Source organism: Onychostoma macrolepis, chromosome 04 (assembly GCF_012432095.1).
Source record: "Onychostoma macrolepis isolate SWU-2019 chromosome 04, ASM1243209v1, whole genome shotgun sequence".
NCBI lineage: Eukaryota > Metazoa > Chordata > Actinopteri > Cypriniformes > Cyprinidae > Onychostoma > Onychostoma macrolepis.
This window is the reverse complement of record NC_081158.1, coordinates 14,729,820-14,750,194: the sequence shown is the minus strand read 5'-3', so window position 1 is coordinate 14,750,194 and position 20,375 is coordinate 14,729,820. Positions and strand designations below refer to the sequence as shown.

Below are 20,375 nucleotides of genomic sequence, written 5' to 3'. Positions count from 1 at the left end.
ATAATAGTATAGAAATAATTATAAAACACTGCTATTGCTAGGCCATGTCTCGCATTAATATATGCTTGGGTTTAAAATATGGTTTGGGGTCAGTATGCATGTTTGTTTGTTTGTATATTTATTTATTTACCTACCTATCTAAAGATTTTATTCAGCTAGAAATAATTTATTCTGCAAGAATGCATTAAATTTATCAAAAGTAACAGTAAAGACATTTAAAATGTTACAAAACATAAAAGATTAATTTTTCCAAATAAACTGCTGTTTTTTTTTTTTTACTTTTTAAAACTGAAAAACAACTTGTTCAACACACTCATAATAATAAGATAACAATAATAATACGAACCATTATTAATAATTAAGAAGCAATAATAATTGAGCATCAAATCAACATATTGGAATGATTTCTGAAGGATCATGTGACACTGAAGACTAGAGCAATTATGCTGAAATTGCCATTACAGGAATAAATGACATTTTAAAAATAGAATTTGAACTGAAAAACAGAAAACATATGTAGAAAATCTTTTACAAAAACAGCATTAGGTTACACTGAGCTGTTGAGATGTGATGGAGTGTGTACAGATGACTAATATCTGTGTGTTCCTGAGCACATTTTCTCAACAGCCAGCCATGTAATACCAAGGATAAGACTTTTAATACAAGCTTTTTTGAATAAAACCTTGTGGAATAAAATTCAGTTTCACTCAAGACAACAGTTTAAAGTATCCAATCAACAACCAATCGATTCAAGTTCGATTATCAGTTTCAATTAAATGTACATCGCATCATGTAAGAAAAGATCTGTTGCTATGTTACGTTGCAACTTTAAAATGTAAAATGTAAACAATTAGTCTGACAGAAATCTTTCCAGTCCAGTTTTACGAACTCAAACTAATAAACTTCACCCATTGCGCTAATAAAGTAATAAACTTTATCCATTGGACAATGCACACACTTTGAAAAAAAAAAAAGACAGGTGACGTGTGACATGTATTTGAGCTTTGATTATGTAAAACCTGCTGAAGCGTGCTTATAACTGTGCAAGTGAAAAAAACAAACAAACAAAAAAAAACAGACACATGTGTAACAAACTTCACATTTTTTGTGTCCCCACTAAATCAGAATATCCACCCCTAGTAGAAAATCTAGAGCTGTAACTGAGTGGAACAGAAAAACTAAACAACAATCCTTTTTCAAATGCACCACTTCACTATTTTTGGGAGAAAACATGTTAGTGTTTATATTTAGCAACTACGTTGAACACATTTCTCTCTTCACAAAACGGCACTTTTGTGGCTGTGCTGAGCTGCTATATTCAGATCATGTCACAATATTTCAAAAATACTGATGATGACAGATGTCAAACTGGATTAATATAAAACATCAGTGGCGGTTCCTCACTTCATATCATGTCCACTTTTGACTATCAGCATGAAGCCTGGTCTAGTCTGCAGCTTATTCTGGCCCAGAAACATCCACTTAGATAAGAAAATAATATGACATAACCAGACAAACCTTTGTTTGACATGGCATTTAGGGGCAGGACTGTCTTATTGATGACACCACAATATAAACTGATATGGGATATATTGATATATTGACTTTGTTATTACGTTGTTTACGTTCAGTAGACAGCGCGCGCATGCTGAACGTAAACAATGCTCATTACGTTGCTTATGTTCTGGGGTACTCTCCAAAATGGCGGAAGACGGTAACTCGGGAGAAGAATTGCTGAATAAATTATGTTATTATTGTTTTCTTTGCACATAAAAAGTATTCTCGTAGCTTCGTAAAATTACGGTTGAACCCATGATGTCACATGGACTATTTTACCGATGTCCTTGCTACGTTTCTGTGCCTTGATCGTGGTAGTCTCCTTGCTGTCTATGCAGGGTTGGAGAGCTCTCAGATTTGATCAAAAATATCTTAATTTGTGTTCCGAAGATGAACGAAGGTCTTACGGGTTTGGAACAACATGCGGGTGAGTAATTCATGACAGAATTTTCAATTTTGGTTGAACCATTCCTTTAATGTGCAATACACGCTGCTGCATTAAAGAGTGCCAAAACAGTATTTATTGTTTGGATTTTAAAATAAATTTGATAGAATTTGTAAGTTGAGACTTTGTTTATTGTGAAAAGCTTATTGTGATTTACTGGATAGCAGATGCACTACACATATCTACTGAAAACAGCATAGACTAAACGATCGATTTGTTAATCAAAATGAGAATTAATCAAAAACGAGAAATCACCATTTTCAACCCAGCCCTAGATATTCCTTTTCTGTTGTGAATTACATTGTGTCCTAACTAGAGGCACGTGATAAAAGGTATCTCTTCAGAGTCTGAAATTTTTTTTGTGATGTTCATAATTTCTCATTCGTCTGGGTTAAATGCATCTGCTAAATGAATAAATGTAAGTTTAGATCAGTGAATGTCATTGGTTTAGTGTCTCACCCGTTGTGCTTTGGCGAGCTCCTCCTTTAGCTTCTCGTAGCCTTTCTCTCGGACTTCCATAACTGATGGACTTCTGAGACGGGACAGACTGTCTGTGCTCAGGCCCAGAACATCCTCTCCATCAGCGGACGGAACGTTGCCCTCCACTGTATCCACTGCAGGATCATTTCCACTGTGGAGACGAACATCAATTTGATTTAGAAACTCTCTCTTCAGTCTAAAAAGAGCTTTTATTGAAACTAAGGTGAGGGATCAGCGTTTCCCCTAGTCTTATGGTTTGGGGCGGGGGGGATTCCATTTTTTCGTGACTCCTCTTTAATGGTTAAATTGTATTAATTAAAAAGCATGTCTAATTAATTGAAATTGAATTATGAAACTTAAACAATTTAACATCAGTTTATTAAAAGTTTAACAAAAATGACATGTTTAGGGCCCTATGAAATGTTTTATTTTTTCCAACCTTATGTTTTATTGTTAACAAATTCTGTGTTTTAGCATGTCTAATTATTTGAAAGCGTAAAAACAAATTTCATTTATTCTTACAATAGCCTTATGAATTTGTTTTCCTCAGAAATTCTGTGTTGTGTATTTACATTTTTATAAGGTATAAAACATTCATTTAATTTATCTTTTAATTAATGAAAATTAAACATTTATTTTTTTGGAAAATAAAGGGGATATAATATTGTATGATTATTCCTTAAAAATAAGGTTTTAATAATTTTAGTAGTAGTAGTAGTAGTAGTAGTAGTAGTAGTAGCCTATTACGTACATTCTACTGAACAACAGTAATATATTTCTGCAACAAATATCAAGTTAAACCGAACTTTTATTTTGATGGGTTGCCGAATACCTTTACATTTCTGTGTGTATATAATATGAGGCTAGTTTTACTCAAATGAAACGGTCAAATGCTCAAGAAGTGACTCTCAGAGCAGTTCTGGAGATAGTTGTTCGCATTTATCTTCTCATTAGTAGCTGGGTTTCCATCAACCTGTTTTAATGCACATTTTGAAGTATTGCATGAGAAACGAGTGATGGAAACGCCAAATTTCGAATAAAAATCCCTTAATTCGCAAAAAAGTTTTTACGCTCGCTTGAGGTGGTTTTTAACTTGTGCAAAAAAGGGTTAATGCGAATAATGGGAGATGGAAATGCATTTTGCGAATAAATTCCTCCAAGCGCATCAAAAAAGTCATGTGACTTTGCGTTATGAGACGGGATAACTTGACTAGCAGCGGACTGATCTCGTTCCACAGCATCTGAAATGTTGTTATGATCGTTCTGAAATGCCTGAGCAGTCTGTCATCAAAGTATTTCTGTATAATTGTCTTACACGACTGTGTTCCCAAACAGCAGCATTCACCTCCGAAAGCAATGACATTATTGTGTTTCGTCTGCTCGCTCTGAGGCGCAATAAATTTTTCGTATATGGAAATGATTCTATTCAGTAGCTTATCCTAGTTTTTTATAGGCTATTTAGTGCCAGTTTACCAGGAAGTGACGATTTTGTTCTCTTTGACTCATTGGATGGAAACGGTGCTCGTTCGCAAATGTTTTATGCAATATTCCAAATTTGCACATAAGTTAAATTCGCAACTTTGGATGGAAACCCGGCCAGTGAGATGACAGACAGACCTCCTAATATAATAGCAAGGGAAACACTGGGGATATTTTATGGATAGCTTTCCATAAAAGTAAGAACTGTCCGTTTTGATTTCATGATGACTTAAACTTCATCAGACCATCACAGATAAAACATCCAGGTGCATAGAGTACTTGTCAAAAGTTTGGAAACATTATGATTTAAGAGTTTTTAATGAAGTTCCTAATGCTCACCAAGGCTGCATTATTTGACCAAAAGTAAAGTAAGACTGATTGCACTTTTTTTTTTATTTGAATATATTTTAAAATGTAATTTATTTTTTGTAATGCAAAGCATTTTTTCAGCATTACTACAATCTTTAGTGTCACATGATCATGATCATTCTAATATATACCGATTTGCTGCTCACTTATATTGGTGCTCAGTTAATAATAATGTTTTTTATTACGACCAATGTTAAAAACAGTTTCAGCTGCTTAATATTTTGAGAATTAGTTTTTTTCAGGATTCATTGCTGAATATAAAATTTAAAAGCTTATTTGCTGAATAAAAGCATTCATTTCTATTAGAACACAACACACACACATAAATATCGAGTAGCACAACTGTTGTCAACATTGATAATAACCTGGATATGTTATTTCTTACCGAGACTTGGCAGTCACCAAATGACTATTTGCATCTAAATCTGCTTACACCAACCAGATATCAATATCCGTCTAAACTAGTGCTGTCAATCGATTAAAAATTTAAATCGCGTTAACCACAGTCATGGGCTGTGATTAATCATGATTAATCGCACATTTAAATTACTAGGATTTACCTGTAATTGTGTTGAAAAAGAAATGCATGAAACTAGTTTAAGGAAACAGAACCTTTCACACTTCCGCCAGGTATGAGACATAATCCTTATTATTCTTTTATCATTATTCTTTTGTTTTTATTCAGCCATTATCAGCCTTTATACTGGCAATAAAACATTTACCAAGCCACATCGCTTCAATCCCAGTATACATTTACCCAAATATTATCAAAAGTATTTCTAAATAAATACAACAAAACATTTTCTTGCGACCTTACATGAAGTATTATGACAAAATGCATTATGAAGAAGAATTGGACCTGTTCTGCAGCTGCATTAGAGCTAATAGCATCATGCTTCATAAGACAATTTATAAGATTAATAGTGCACTTTTACTCAGAACTCACTTCAAACCACCATCGAGTGTTTGTAATAACTTCCTTTTACGATCACATGTGGAATTTGGTCATTTACTGTTGTTAAAATATGCTATTTATAGCCTTTTATATTGCTGCACAAATTAGCATTTCAGATGTACACATTCAATCTCAAGAAAATATCTATCGTAATCGTGTGTTTATCTTCTTATATAATCTATAGTGGCTGTTGTCATGTTTATTTCTGCTGTGTAAAAGCCTTAACATGTATGCTCTGCTGAAACTCACGTTGTTTGTGATGTTACTGTCTCTCCGTTCTTAAGTTGCCAGGGATACATTTCAAGTATAATACACATTAGTAAAAGGATCTATTTTAATTTTTATTTATCTATATACACTTTGAGCGGCCGCGGTACATTAAAAAAGTAGCCCAAAAAAACACAAACCACGGCTCTGTAATTTTTTTCCCGCGACTGTATTTTCAAAATAAACCACTTGTGCCGTTACCCTGGCAACACTGTGCTGTAGCCTCATCACACAATGATAGATGACCTTCCGCGCTGCGATGATGGGAAGAAGTTGGGGTCAAACCTTATCAAGCGATTAATCTGCGTTAAAAAAATATTAACGCGTTAAATTTTTTTGATTAAATCGCATGCGTTAACGCGTTAACGTTGACACCCCTAGTCTAAACCACGTTCAACTGGCAAAGGGGTGGGATCTTGCAGTTATTTATCGTGACTCCATAGAACTTAGCAAGTAAGATAACCTGGGATGACACAGCACAGGCTAACGTTAGTAATTCACTGAGTTCTGAAAAGAATTCAGTTTGCTGCTTGGGTGGTCTGTAAATCAAAACAATTATTAGGGGACGTTTTAAGGCAACCTTCATAACCATAAACTCAAATGTCATAGTATTATGCAAATCCAGTTTGGTGACTTTAACATCCATGTGGATACTGTCTGCTCTAATACTACTCAACTAATGACTATACTGGGCTGCTTCGATCCATTTCAGAACATAAACTTTCCAACTCACACTCATGGTCATGCACTTGATCTGGTCTGTACATCTGGTTTGAATAATATCTCCGTCAGTGGTCTGGCTATTCCTATCTCTGACCACAAGCTTAATATTTTTTACTTTACATTAATCTGTCCAGCCAAATGCACTGATAACATAACTATTTCATATCGTCGTGTAAATGCTGTTGATATCAGTACATTCTCTGCCTCTGTTGCTTCCTCTGCTGTTCCTGAAGTTTAAAATTTTACCTGTCCATCTATGATTTATGATATGTACCATTCTCTTATTGTTAACATCTTGGATGAGTATGCTCCAATTAGGACCAGGTCTGTTCCCATGTCTCACGCCTCTCCTTGGTTTAATGCGGAGGTTCGTGCTATGGAAGCAAAATGCAGACAACATGAACGTCTTTTCAGGAAAACGGGTTTAACTGTCCATTTTCTTGTTTATGCTGACTATATTAAGAACCATAAAACTGCCTCGAATGCAGCACGCTCTTCTTATATCTCCAGCATCATTAACAAAGCTAAGAAAATAGGCCTAAAGCACTATTTAGCATGGTAAACAAACTAATCCAGGCACCAAATCATAGTATCATAGTAACATGAATCTGATGATTTGTGTTGTACTTTCTTACAACACTTTCAGGGAAAGTTGGATGTTTTATGTGGAACCTTTGGAGAGGAACCGACTATTTCTAATTGTGAGCAAATTCAGTCTACCCAAACACTAACTACCTTTTACCTTGACAAATCCATCTCTAATTGCTGATTTAATACAGAAATCGAATTCCTCTTCAAGCCCGCTAGACCCTGCCACTACTTTTCTCCTGAAACGATATCTAACCTGCCATTTGTATCAAAAATTGTGGAAAATACCGTATTGACCCGAATATAAGACAATGTTTTTTTCCTTGGAAATACATCTGAAAAAACGCATTCGTCTTATATTCAGGGACTAGACTTTGACATGTCAATAATACACCCACAACAATAGGTGGCACCAAAAACGCATAAAACAAGTGTGCCATGAAATATGTAATGTAATGTGTGTTGAAAAGATCACGAATGAAAACAAATGAAAAAGAAAAGCTTACAGCAGCATGATCGTGACTGTCATGTTAGCCTGATGGGACCAAACTTCCTCTGTAAGTGATTTTAAAACATAAGACAGTACCCAGATTTGAAGACTACAATAAGATTTCATGTCTACTGATAATAACATTTTGGTAGGCTACTATGAGATGGATAGCCTAATTGTTATATAATTCAGATGGGCTACCTGTTATTTCAATGGTATATCAAAATTTTCCAATGTCATTGTTGGTACATTTTACCAGTATTTACCATACTTTCAAAACAAAAATTAGAATTGGAAAAATATGCAATATGAAAATAATTTAAGAATAAATGTGTTTTACAGAGAGAGAAAAAAAGAAAAACAAGATTTGGTTTTCAAAAAGCCTTTTTCCAACAGGTACATCTGGAAAAAGGGGGGTCGTCTTATAATCAGGGTCGTCTTATATTCGGGACAATACGGTACTGTTGCCTCTCAGCTGCAGTGATTTCTAGCCCACAACAATCTCTTTGATATTTTTCAGTCTGGTTTTCGCTCACAGCACAGTACGGAAACTTCTCTAGTAAAGGTCGTCAATGATCTCTTACTTTCTGGTGATTCAGGCAGTTTATCAATTCTTTTATTACTTGACCTCAGCTCAGCTTTCAATACTGTTTGTCATAAGATATTACTCTCTCGCCTGGCAGAGTTTGGCATCTCAGGTTCTGCATTATCCTGGTTCTCCTCATATCTCACAGATAGGCAATACTAGGGGTGTGCAATATGACGATATTTAATCGTGAACGATTAAAATGTCTCCATGATTCACTTTTTCAGAAATATCATTGTATCGTCCAATAGTGCACGTTCTATCAGTTGCAGTGCTACAGCTTTCGCCTACATCCCAACATGCTGTGCAAGTAACATTACGCGACAAATTGAGGTGCGCGCCAGATGACGGCTCGTGTGTTCAGTGAGATTTAGCAACACAGTGATGATGGATGAAAACACAGAGGAGTTGGTCCCAAAAAAAATTAGACAACGGTAATATGGAAATGGTTTGGATTTTCTCCAACAGATACGGCGCAAACAACGGTTATTTGCAAATGTTGCAATGATAAGATTCGCACGTCGGATGGCAGCACAACAAATCTTTTTAACCACCTCAAAAGAAAGCACCCGAAAGAATATGCTGACAGTCAGATTGTGAGGGGACCCCACGCGAGTGCAGGAAAATGTGGAAAACTGTGGAAATGAGGGCTTCAAAAGACTGCTCAAAGTCGTGGATCTGCGTTACGAGATACCCAGCCGCAAATATTTTTCCGCCACGGCTGTATTCCGAATGCCGCAGCAAGATGGAACACAAAATTCAAAGCGTCAATTTTTTTGCTACAACTGCTGATTTGTGGTCAAGCCGCACGTCAGAACCTTATTTAAGCCTAACCATTCACTTTATTCATGACTAGAAGCTGTGCAGTGCATGTCTAGAAACAACGTATTTCCCATAAGATCACACGGGTTGAGCTCATAGCACAAGGCCTCAGGGAAGTGCTTGAATGTTGGGGACTGAAAGAGGCAAACATTACCTGCATGACTACCGACAGTGGGACTAACATGGTGAGGGCCTTGGAGCTCAACAGTTGGACGAGTCTGCTGTGCTTTGGGCACAGACTTCACCTAGCTATCGGTGAGTGAAACTAAAAATAAAAAAATATATAGTCACTGGCAAAAAAGCTTCTTTTTTTTTTATTGTAATACTATTTCACAGTATTAGTGTTTTTACTGTATTTTGAGCACATAAATCCAGCCTTGGTGAATAGAAGAGACTTAATTAAAAACATTAAAAAATTTTAATGTTTTTAAAATATTGACAAGTACTGTAGATCATATCCAAATACATCTGCCAAATATCAAATACATCTTTTATATCATCTTACATATCATATCAAACACATCTCATAAGCTTTTGATGGCATCTCCTCAAAATAATACAAAATACTTCCTTTTTGGCTTTTGCCAAAGTGGGACAGGAACCGGAAATTTGGACTGGAACACAGTGTCGCATCACTTTTGTTCAATATGACATTTACTCGATTGTTCCTCATGTCGTTCCACCCCTGTACGACATAACTTTCTACTCTGCAGCATAAAAGCAGATATTTTGAACAATAATGGAAACCAAACAGTTTTTGTGACCAATGACTTGTCATTTTATGAAAGAAAAAAATAAAAAGAAAAAATTCTAAAAATATCTTCTTTTATGTTCCACAGAAGAAAGTAAGTCATAGAGATTTGGAGCGACATGAGGTGTATTATAAACACACACACACACACACACAAACATATATATATATATAGTCGATTACTAAAATTAACTGACTGGAGTAGCTTGTCAAAATACATCCAGTATAGACAGTGTTGCCAAGTCCACGGTTTTACCGCAGAATTGGGCTACTTTTACACTGTTGCCACAGGTTGTTTTTTAGTCCACAGGTTAAAAGCAATCTCCCCAGAACACAATTTTGATGAAGGGGACCCCTAACTAAGGGGGAAACCATGGAAAAAAATGTTTCTGTGCTTGTTTTTAATAGTGATTGAGCTGGTTTTGTTCCTCAGACCTGGCAACCCCCAGTGTAGACACTGTGTTTGGTTCACCTGCTGTTCCTGGAGTCTTACCTGCCATTGAGGGTGTCCTCTGTGCCGAGGTGACAGGGGGTCGAGTACACGGGCTGGGTGGGCAGCTGGTCGGCTCTGAGAGCATTGGGTGCGTTCTGGCTAGAAGTCAAGGAGTGTGTGCGATACAGTGTGCTGGGGGGAGCGTTGTGCTTTGGTGGGCTCGGGTCTATAACACCATGAAGATCTGGGGTGGTGGGTGACGCCAGGTTCACCTCATGGAACCCTTCGAGTGGTTCACTGGCCATAGCCGCAAATATCTTCATACAGTGATCTGTGCAAACATCGGGAGGATAGGTAGTTCAATTACGAGAGTAAATAAAAGCAAAATCCAATGACTATGACCAAAACTATCTCATTAGGATGTGCACAATTCCATATTTTAAAAAAAGACTTGTCAAAAACTACCAACAAGGTTTGGTTTCATTTGTTAATATTAGGGGTGGGCGACCAAGATCATTTTTAGTTTATTTCACAGTAACGATATATATAATGACAGTTATATTTTTCTTTAAATAAGGTCCTTATGATATAAAAATTTTTGATACCATAAAAATTTAGCTGAAAACAAGTAATCAGGCAACGATTAAATAAGAAGAAACCAATTACAAGCAATTGGATTAAAAAAACTACAGTAGAACAAATGAATAAGAAATTATACATTGTATAAAGCAATCAAAAAATAAATAAATCATATTAATCACTGTGCAAATTAGCTATATTTCTTCTTACGGTTACAAAAGAGATTTTCTCTCTTCTGTTGTTTGTTTAACAGACAGCAGGAATATTAGACTGCTGTCACTTTAAGAGCTGCCTGGATCCAATATGGTGTTACATGTTTTCTTTTCCGCTATTTGCTTTCACTTAAGACCTAAATTACTTTGTTTATGAGGATACTTGCAAAGATGGCCATTTTGACACATACAAGTGTGTGTATTTAACCATTCAAGGCCTATAAAAATGGCAAAAATAACTCTCTGACAGCGCTCAGAAACAGTCTCCCAGACAGTGCGCACATAAAGCGAAATTAGTTCTCTTTTGCTGCTGATTGCATTTGAACGGCTTAAAATCACTTGTTTTTAAACCGCAATGCTTAAAAACACATGCAAACGAGAAGTTTTTGTGACCATGCAGCACAGCCATGTCAAATGAGCATGTAACTGCGATAGAAACGATAGTCCAAAATCTCTACCGGTTCACAAATTTCTACCAGTTATCAGTTAACATTTATTTAACTAACATTAGTTAACATGAACTAACAATTAATAACACTTCTACAGCATTTACTAATCTTAGTTAAAGCTAATCTAAATTTTGCTAAAACATGTTAAGGTCAAAAGTTGTTTTAGACAACATCAGTTAAAGCACCGTGAACTAACATTAAAAAAAAATTAATAAAATTTTCATTAACTAACATTTACAAAGGTTAGAAATGCTGTAAAATATATTGCTCCATGTTAGTGTTTAACAAATGTGACCTTACGATAAAGTGTTACCAATGTAATTGTGTTTAATATCTGCTCTGTACAAAGCACTACAGAGAATGACACCAACATAATATTATATAATAAGAGATAACAATCTGTAGAAAAACATTATTATAACAGCAGAGAAATGTGAACATACCATTGTGATGAAATGATGTGTAAAGCTTTAGAACACAAGTCAGCAGGAACAGCAGAACAAACTTTTCTCCTCATAAACCACGTCTGGTTCCTGATTTGTCTTCACCTACAGACACACAAAACAAGAATAAAACCCACAGATGAATAAAAAGTGAATAAAGCCCAGAAAATAATAGCAGAATTAAGAGCGAAATGAAAGAAATCTGAGGGTAAATTACAACGACCACTGACATTTAAAGGGATATCATCAATTCCTTATCTTTTGCTCATCTTCAAAACCCAAATAAATATTTTTAATGAAACAAAATTTCTGTCCCTATATTGAAAGTCAATTTCACCAAAATTTCATAAAGTCCTTGAAAGGGCTTTGCAAACTACACTTAATGTCAGGTTATGGTCATTCTTAACCCCGCTTTTAACCTGGGTTGGAGGAAAGTTTCACACTAATTTATAAATAGAAATTCCACTTACTATATTTGATTAATGTTTATACAGTATGTGAGTAACTAAATTCACTATTCATCATACAAATTGACTAGGTCTCAGAAGACTTGGATTAAACATCTCAATTCAAATGGATTACTTGTACAATGCCTTTATAAACTTTTCGAAGTGTCAAAGTTTTGGAGGAATGGACATTCAATGGAGGGACAGAAATCTCATGTCATGTTCCATTTAAAATACCTTCATTTGTGTTTCAAAGATGAAAGATGAAAGTCTTTCTGGTTTGGAATGACATGAGGGTGTGTAAATGATTACAGTCATTACACAACCATGACACAAAAGGAAGTATGAGAATGTAGTGACACCAATGAAAACACTCTTATATTTGAGTTTCTTTGTCTAGAGTCCAGCCTTCTCACTCATTCATCAGTCACCTGCATCCGATGATGCATTTAAATACTATTGAGTAACATGGGGTTAGATATTTCTTGATGCTTCTCCATGTAAGGACGGTAAAGTTATAAAGGTGTAAGATCATGAGAAACATTAATGCCATGAATGAATAAACTCAGTATTTAGATAACATTATGTGCATAAGCATACATCTAGGCATTAGCGTTCAAACTCTGGGCGTGTGTTGTAGTCGTGAACACTAATAAACTGAACAGATATCTGATAGGCTGGATCTGTTCACTCATCAAATATTGAGTCCTGCTGCTGCTGGAAGCAGTCCAGCTTATCTACACAAGCTCTTACTTTCACCAGTGGAAAATCACTAGTTATCTGTAGCACGAGTGTTTATGACCTCTCAAATGGATCATGTGTTGCTCCGTGGACAATGACAGCCTTCATCACAGGCTTTTGTAAGACATAGAGGTGGACATGTGTACTTGAGTACTTGATCATATAGACAAACACAATCATTACGTGACTGGATTCTTTTTACAAATTTAAAACACTTCACATCAATCAAAAATCGCAAAAGTGCCAACATAAGGCCTCATTTCAAACGTTGTGATTGGTTACAGTGGCGATTTTTGGTGGTACCTTGTGTTCTGATTGGTTAACAGGGGATGGTTAAAGTCCTTGAAACTAAACAGCCTTACATGCTCTGCATAAAGCAGAGCATAAAGCATAAAGTTTGCAGACCAAATGGTTTAGTTTGCTGTGGCTTTTCTCATATATTTGTACACTTGCATCAAAGGTTGCATTTTGGGTCATAAAAATTCCATCAATCTATTATTACCCATCATTTAATTTCCATAGGGTAATGATAAAAAGACATTACTAGTTCCTTTTCATGTTTAATCATGAACTTACAGGACAAGTATATAGGCTAAATTATGCATTTATTTATCAAGAGAACAGATAAACAGAGTCTGCGCATCACTTTTTAGTTAATGAATGAACAGAACATTGTAGCGTGCATTCCATCCAATAAATCGCAATAAGCTAAATCAATCACAATACTACCAGTTACACAGCACCAAAAATATGAGTGAACATCAGAAGGTACGTTGAAAGATACAGTACAACTTCCATAAGATCCGTATCATGTCTCAATCGGTCAGTCTTTCAATCTCTGAAAGACGTCAATCAAACAGCTTGTAAACAATGTCACATAACGTTGCGTTACCTCAGAAAAGCCATTCAGTGACCATAAACTTGACATTTTTACTTTTATTTTAAAACTAAATGTTCATCCATTCTAATCACCCCTATAAATCACACCCTCATAAATAACAATAATATAGAAAAACTATCAATCATAATTTCCTAATTTTTTCTTGTTTTTTTTTTCAAAGATTGTTCTTAATACAAAACTTGAGAAGAATTTACAATTGTAAAAATTGTCTTTAACAAGATGATCAATATTGTAAACAAAGATTTTCTGAATTCATAATTCTGTATCAAAAAAAGGTCAAATAGGGATAGGGTTGCAAAATGTTGGAAAATTTCCAGTAAATTTCGGAAACTTTCTGGGATTTTTGGAAAATTTCCGGAAATTTTCCACCCCTTTGCAACCCTAAATAGGGACCCCAGTGTTTCCCATACAATGGTCCGCCACAACATCAAAACTGACCGCCACAAATAGATTTTTTCAAAAAGCTTTGACTTTGTTGAATAAACGAGCACTGTACGTTTCAAAATTGAAACATGGTGCAAGTGTTTTTATATCACTGTATTTCTGAAGGAAACCGACTGTCTTCAGAAAATTTTGGATGTCATTTCCATTTCATCTTGCATGTAATGTCTGATAAAGCAGCGTTTGTGCGCGGAGCGCTACTTTAGGGGTGTAACCCCGGTGTCCTGGCCAAATTCCCACCACTGGCCCTGGTCAATCATGGCCTCCTAATAATCCCCATCCACTTGATTGGCTCTATCTCTCTCTCCTCTCCACCTGTAGCTGGTGTGTGGTGAGCGCACTGGCGCCGTTGTCCTGTGGCTGCCGTCGCCCTGTGGCTGCCGTCGCATCATCCAAGTGGATGCTACACACTGGTGGCGGTTAAGGAGAGACCCCCCCACATGATTGTAAAGCGCTTTGGGTGTATAGCAATACACAATAAAAAAAGCACTATATAAATGCTTCACTCCTTCATTCCTTCCTTCCTACTTTGTGTACAGCGTTACCGGGGAAACCGCTATTTCACCGCACTCTAAAAGCACCTCCTGCTAGCAGAGAATTAATTTGCATATATGCCGCCACAAATAGAGTCCAAGTCTGTGGGAAACACTGGACCCTGTTTTTAATTTTACAACTGCAACATAACTGTGGGCAGCATAAGCACATATGAGAGCTCCATACACAGAACGCGTTTTGCAGCGTGCATTACATGCACACCGATACAGGAGGACATACTCACTCTAGAAAGAGTGTAAAAAGAAAGACAGCAAATGTATCCAAAAGTCTGCTCCATCGTAAGACAGGCTCTTTAAAAGTAGGCAAAGTTTTTAAAAACAAGTTCATCGTCATTAAAAAACACGATGAGTCAACTCCGATCAAGTCAGTAGCGAAGCAATGAAAATACCGTATTGACCCAAATAAGACAATGTTTTTTTCTTGGAAATACATCTGAAAAAACGCGGTTGTCTTATATTCAGGGTCTAGACTTTGACATGTCAATAATAAACCCACAACAATAGGTGGCGCTAAATACACGTAAAACTAGTGTGCCATGAAATACGTAATGTAATGTAATGTAATGTGTGCTGTAAAGATCGCGAGTGAAAACAAAAGAAAAAGAAAAGCTTACAGCGGCACGAGTAGTGACTGTCATGTTAGCCTGATGGGACCAAACTTCCTCTGTAAGTGATTTTTAACACAAGACAGTACCCAGATTTGAAGACTACAATAAGATTTCACTTTACTGTTAATAAAATTTTGGTAGGACACTACGAGTTGGATAGCCTAAATGTCCTAATTCAGATGGGCTACCTGTTTTGTTTTTTTAATTTTATGGTATATCAAAAAGTGTATATTTTTAAATGTGATTGTTGGTACATTTTACCAGTATTTACCATACTTTCAAAACAAAAGTTAAAATAGGAAAAATATGCAATATGAAAATAATTTACGACAAAATGTGTTTTACTGAGAGAGAAAAAAAAAAAAAAACAGATTTGGTTTTCAAAAAGCCTTTTTCCAAAAGGTACATCTGGAAATAGGGGAGTTATCTGAGTTTTTCATTGATCAGCAAGTTTTCGGCAGGAGCGCCATGCAATCAGATAACACCAAAGCCTATAATTTTCTTCTTAAGAAAAAAATAAGATGTTCTTAAGAAAATATTTGCAAACTTCTTGGTATTTCTTTCTTAAATTGAACCTAGGAACTTCTTACAAACTTCTAAGAATTTAGCATAAGAAATCTCTTAACTTCTTAAGAATATCATGAATCTGGCCCCTGATGAACTAACAGTCAAAGTTATCAGATAAATGTTAGTTAGTAGCCTCCCTCCCTCCTCTTGATTGTCCTTATATCTCCTGGTGCTGTCACATGTAGCAACCGTGAAGCATGCACAAATCACAATAACAGTGTCTGTTTATGTATTGTCACGGGGTGGCATTAGGTCATCTTCTTGAGTAACCAATGTCGGATGAACACAATCACCTACGTCTGACTGCACAATATGAGTTTCTCTCTCCAGACACAGACAGTATTTGTAATACTTAGACTGAATGCTGTAGTCTGTAGACACTTCTGTGTGTCTGAGTGTGTGCAGCTCAACACATGTTGTGGAGCTTGATGTTGGTTGCTGTGTCTGTTGAAGAAAATATCTCAGATCACAGAGATTTGAGGGTGCAGGATTCTTTTCACAGCAGAGAAGAAAAAAATACATAGAAACTGCCCAGACCCACATGCTCAAGCAAACACACAAGAGCATTCTGGCAACCTCCAACAACACTCTAGCAACCTCATGGTAACATGCAGCAACGTCCGGTCAACCAGGGATGTGCCAGTACAGGTGCTGGTCATATAATTAGAATATCATCAAAAAGTTGATTTATTTCACGAATTCCATTCAAAAAGTGAAACTTGTATATTATATTCATTCATTACACACAGACTGATATATTTCAAATGTTTATTTCTTTTAATTTTGATGATTAGAGCTTACAGCTCATGAAAGTCAAAAATCAGTATCTCTAAATATTAGAATATTACTTAAGACCAATACAAAGAAAGGATTTTTAGAAATCTTGGCCAACTGAAAAGTATGAAAATGAAAAGTATGAGCATGTACAGCACTCAATACGTAGTTGGGGCTCCTTTTGCCTGAATTACTGCAGCAATGCGGCGTGGCATGGAGTCGATCAGTCTGTGGCACTGCTCAGGTGTTATGGGAGCCCAGGTTGCTCTGATAGTGGCCTTCAGCTCTTCTGCATTGTTGGGTCTGGTGTCTCTCATCTTCCTCTTGACAATACCCCATAGATTCTCTATGGGGTTCAGGTCAGGCGAGTTTGCTGGCCAATCAAGCACAGTAACACTATGGTCATTGAACCAGCTTTTGGTACCTTTGGCAGTGTGGGCAGGTGCCAAGTCCTGCTGGAAAATGAAATCAGCATTTCCATAAAGCTTGTCAACAGAAGGAAGCATGAAGTGCTCTAAAATTTCCTGGTAGATGGCTGCGTTGACTGTGGACTTCAGAAAACACAGTGGACCAACACCAGCAGATGACATGGCAGCCCAAATCATCACTGACTGTGGAAACTTCACACTGGACTTCAAGCAACATGGATTCTGTGCCTCTCCACTCTTCCTTCAGACTCTGGGACCTTGATTTCCAAATGAAATGTAAAATTTACTTTCATCTGAAAAGAGGACTTTGGACCACTGAGCAACAGTCCAGTTCTTTTTCTCCACAGCCCAGTTAAGATGCTTCTGACGTTGTCTCTGGTTCAGAAGTGGCTTGGTAGCCCTTTTACTGAAGACGTCTGAGCGTGGTGACTCTTGATGCACTGACTCCAGCTTCAGTCCACTCCTTGTGAAGATCTCACAAGTGTTTGAATCAGCTCTGCTTGACTGTATTCTCAAGCTTGCGGTCATCCCTGTTGCTTGCGCACCTTTTCCTACCCAAATTCTTCCTTCCAGTCAACTTTGCATTTAATATGCTTTGATACAGCACTCTGTAAACAGCCACACCTTTCAGTAATGACCTTCTGTGACTTACCCTCTTTGTGGAGGGTGTCAATGTTCGTCTTCTGGATCATTGCCAAGTCAGCAGTCTTCCCCATTATTGTGGTTTCAAAGAACAAGCAATACCCAGAATTTGTACTGTAGGGATGGTCATTTATTCAAACTCAGATGTAAATATTCTAATATTTTGAGATACTGATTTTTAACTTTCATGAGCTGTAAGCTCTAATCATCAAAATTAAAAGAAATAAACATTTGAAATATATCAGTCTGTGTGTAACGAATGAATATAATATACAAGTTTCACTTTTTGAATGGAATTAGTGAAATAAATCAACTTTTTGATGATATTCTAATTATATGACCAGCACCTGTATATTAAAAACAGACTAGTCAGTGGGTTCATGAAAGCACTGTATAATTAGGCTTGATCCTGGATCTGACTCATGGTTCAGGAGGTGTTTAATAGTGATGCACTGAAATAAAACTCCTTGGGCAAAACTAAAAAAACTCTGGACCATCAATTCAAAAATGGAAAAAAAGAAAGAAAAGAAAATCCTATTTTAAATTAGTCTTTTAAAAAAACAAAAAGCAATTGTAATAATCTTAATATAAAAATTGCAATCGTTTTCTTCAAATAATGTGACCTCTCAATAAATTAAACAGTCCAACAATATTTTGTAATATTGACTTTACACAAACTTTTAAATGGAAATCTTGCTGATTTCATAAAAGCATGTCTGTATAGCTAATATATGATATCTGTACAACACTGTGTTAATATTGCTAGAGTTCCATAAGACTTGTGATCTTCCAGATTTCTCATTGTGCATCTCATCACATATCAGTTCAGGTGAGCATCTAATCAACTGAAAACATCTCACTCATCTTTTACATTCAGTTTAATTTTCTATTATTCAACTGGTTAAATTTGCAGTTTTATTCTTATTTTCTTCTTTTTTTTTTTCTTCAGTGGCCCAAATTATGGTGCATTCTTGATGTTTACAAAAGATACTTTCATGCAGTCCATAAATCAATCAATCAATCACTAATGGAAACAAACATAAACAAAATCGAATCCTGAGATACATTAATAAAAGCCAGATTACTTTAACTTTTAAAAAATGGCCAGAAACATAACACAATTACCAAAAAGCTTATCTGAATGTGTCTCTAGCAGCATTGCATTAAATCGAGTTGCATTTGTGGATACAATGTTTCCTGAGACAGTTTTAGGGGCCATTCGCACAGGTGCCGACAGAATTTTTGCACTTAAAACATGAGATAAAGGGAAGTGTGTGTGTGGGAGGGTGGGATCTTCAGATATATTTTTAAAAGTACAAAAAAAAAAAAAAAAATTTTAATTTGAGTGTTGACAACCTGAAAAAGGATGCAAAACAAGCACAATGGTCAAGCTGTCTCTCTAGCACATATTTACATAGAAAAACATGTTCTCCCATGACCATAGCATTTCGAGCACCATGCTTAACCAGCTGGGCTACAAGAACCACCCACAACACCCAAGCATCATGGCAGACAGCTTGATACAAAATTTTAATAAATATGGCTGGAGGAGCTGTGATGAAATGCAAGACATATGTTTGATTCTCTGCTGGCACATGAACTTCCTCATAACCAGCTGAGCTTTGGTAAGGAAACATCTCCCAGGAACAGACCTGAGGTTCTGCAGATTCGTCTGAAGCAATAACAGCACTAAGGATCTGCTGTGTTCTCATGTGTATCCTTAAACTACCTGGACAGTTAAAACCTTTGAGCTATACTGGTTTTGTCTTCTATGGGAGATGCGGTAGACGACACACTAACAACACTACAGTGCACAATGACTCCACTGTCACCAGAACATGGATCAGGTATCAGCCTGACCTAAAGGCATTCGTCCCCCACATGCTGTTTACTACATAGGGCTCACTGTTTTAAGACAGGACACAGTGAGAAGCTGGACAATTTCCCTCAGCAAGCTCCATATAGCTGATACAGCTAGTACACTATGGTATAGTGCAAGTATGCTGCATACAGACTGTCATAATGTTATATTAAGCTTTCAGAGAAAGGTGGACCAGAAGTGCTGGATGCATAACCAACAACATATTATTATAAAAATACACCTGCTATCTTTACATGTGCGTGTTTGCTTGTAGAAGTGGATGAAGGCCTGAAAACAAACTGTCATATTATTATATTTATGATTTCAACAACCCTGAGGAGCAAGACATTGTAATTAGAGCACTGCAAGTGTGAGCCACACTACTATGTCATATGAATAATGCATCAAAGCCTCATTAACATAATGACATAATACGTTTGATTTGGGGTTCATGCAGTAAATAAAAGCAACAATCGTTGTTAAAAGCGCAAGATGGCTGTCTAATGTAAGTACACTCACATGTCCTGAAAGGATTGTTTGTCTGTCATGTATCCCGCTCCTCCTTCAAGAAAATACACGGATATAATTAATATTAACACATTAACGCTTGCACGATCACACGACTCGCGCGTCTCCTCTCACAACGCATGTTTTTCTCGTAATAAACTAGTCTTCGGCTAACGACAGAAACCAGGGCCAGACAAAGACACAACAGAGCCACCGGCTGCCACCATCCCGCTTCATGATTGTGCTGCCTGTCGAAAATACGATTCCTACTATTGCG

The 20,375-nt window shown here is 36.5% G+C and overlaps 1 protein-coding gene across 4 annotated transcripts in view; it reads right to left on the bottom strand.

Annotated features, from left to right (window-relative positions):
• rab3ip (RAB3A interacting protein (rabin3)) overlaps window positions 1-20,375 on the bottom strand; it is a 39,915-nt gene extending 19,540 nt beyond the window's left edge. For 2 of the 4 annotated variants that reach the window (XM_058772658.1, XM_058772659.1), the window contains exons 1-4: window positions 20,111-20,375; window positions 11,629-11,733; window positions 10,006-10,276; window positions 2,462-2,633 (exon numbers count right to left, since the gene is read on the bottom strand). In XM_058772658.1, coding sequence (XP_058628641.1) covers window positions 2,462-2,633; window positions 10,006-10,268 — 435 coding nt within the window. In that variant the 5' untranslated portion in view covers window positions 10,269-10,276; window positions 11,629-11,733; window positions 20,111-20,375. The remainder of the gene's footprint in view (window positions 1-2,461; window positions 2,634-10,005; window positions 10,277-11,628; window positions 11,734-20,110) is intronic. The other 2 variants (XM_058772656.1, XM_058772657.1) reach the window with 1 other exon arrangement.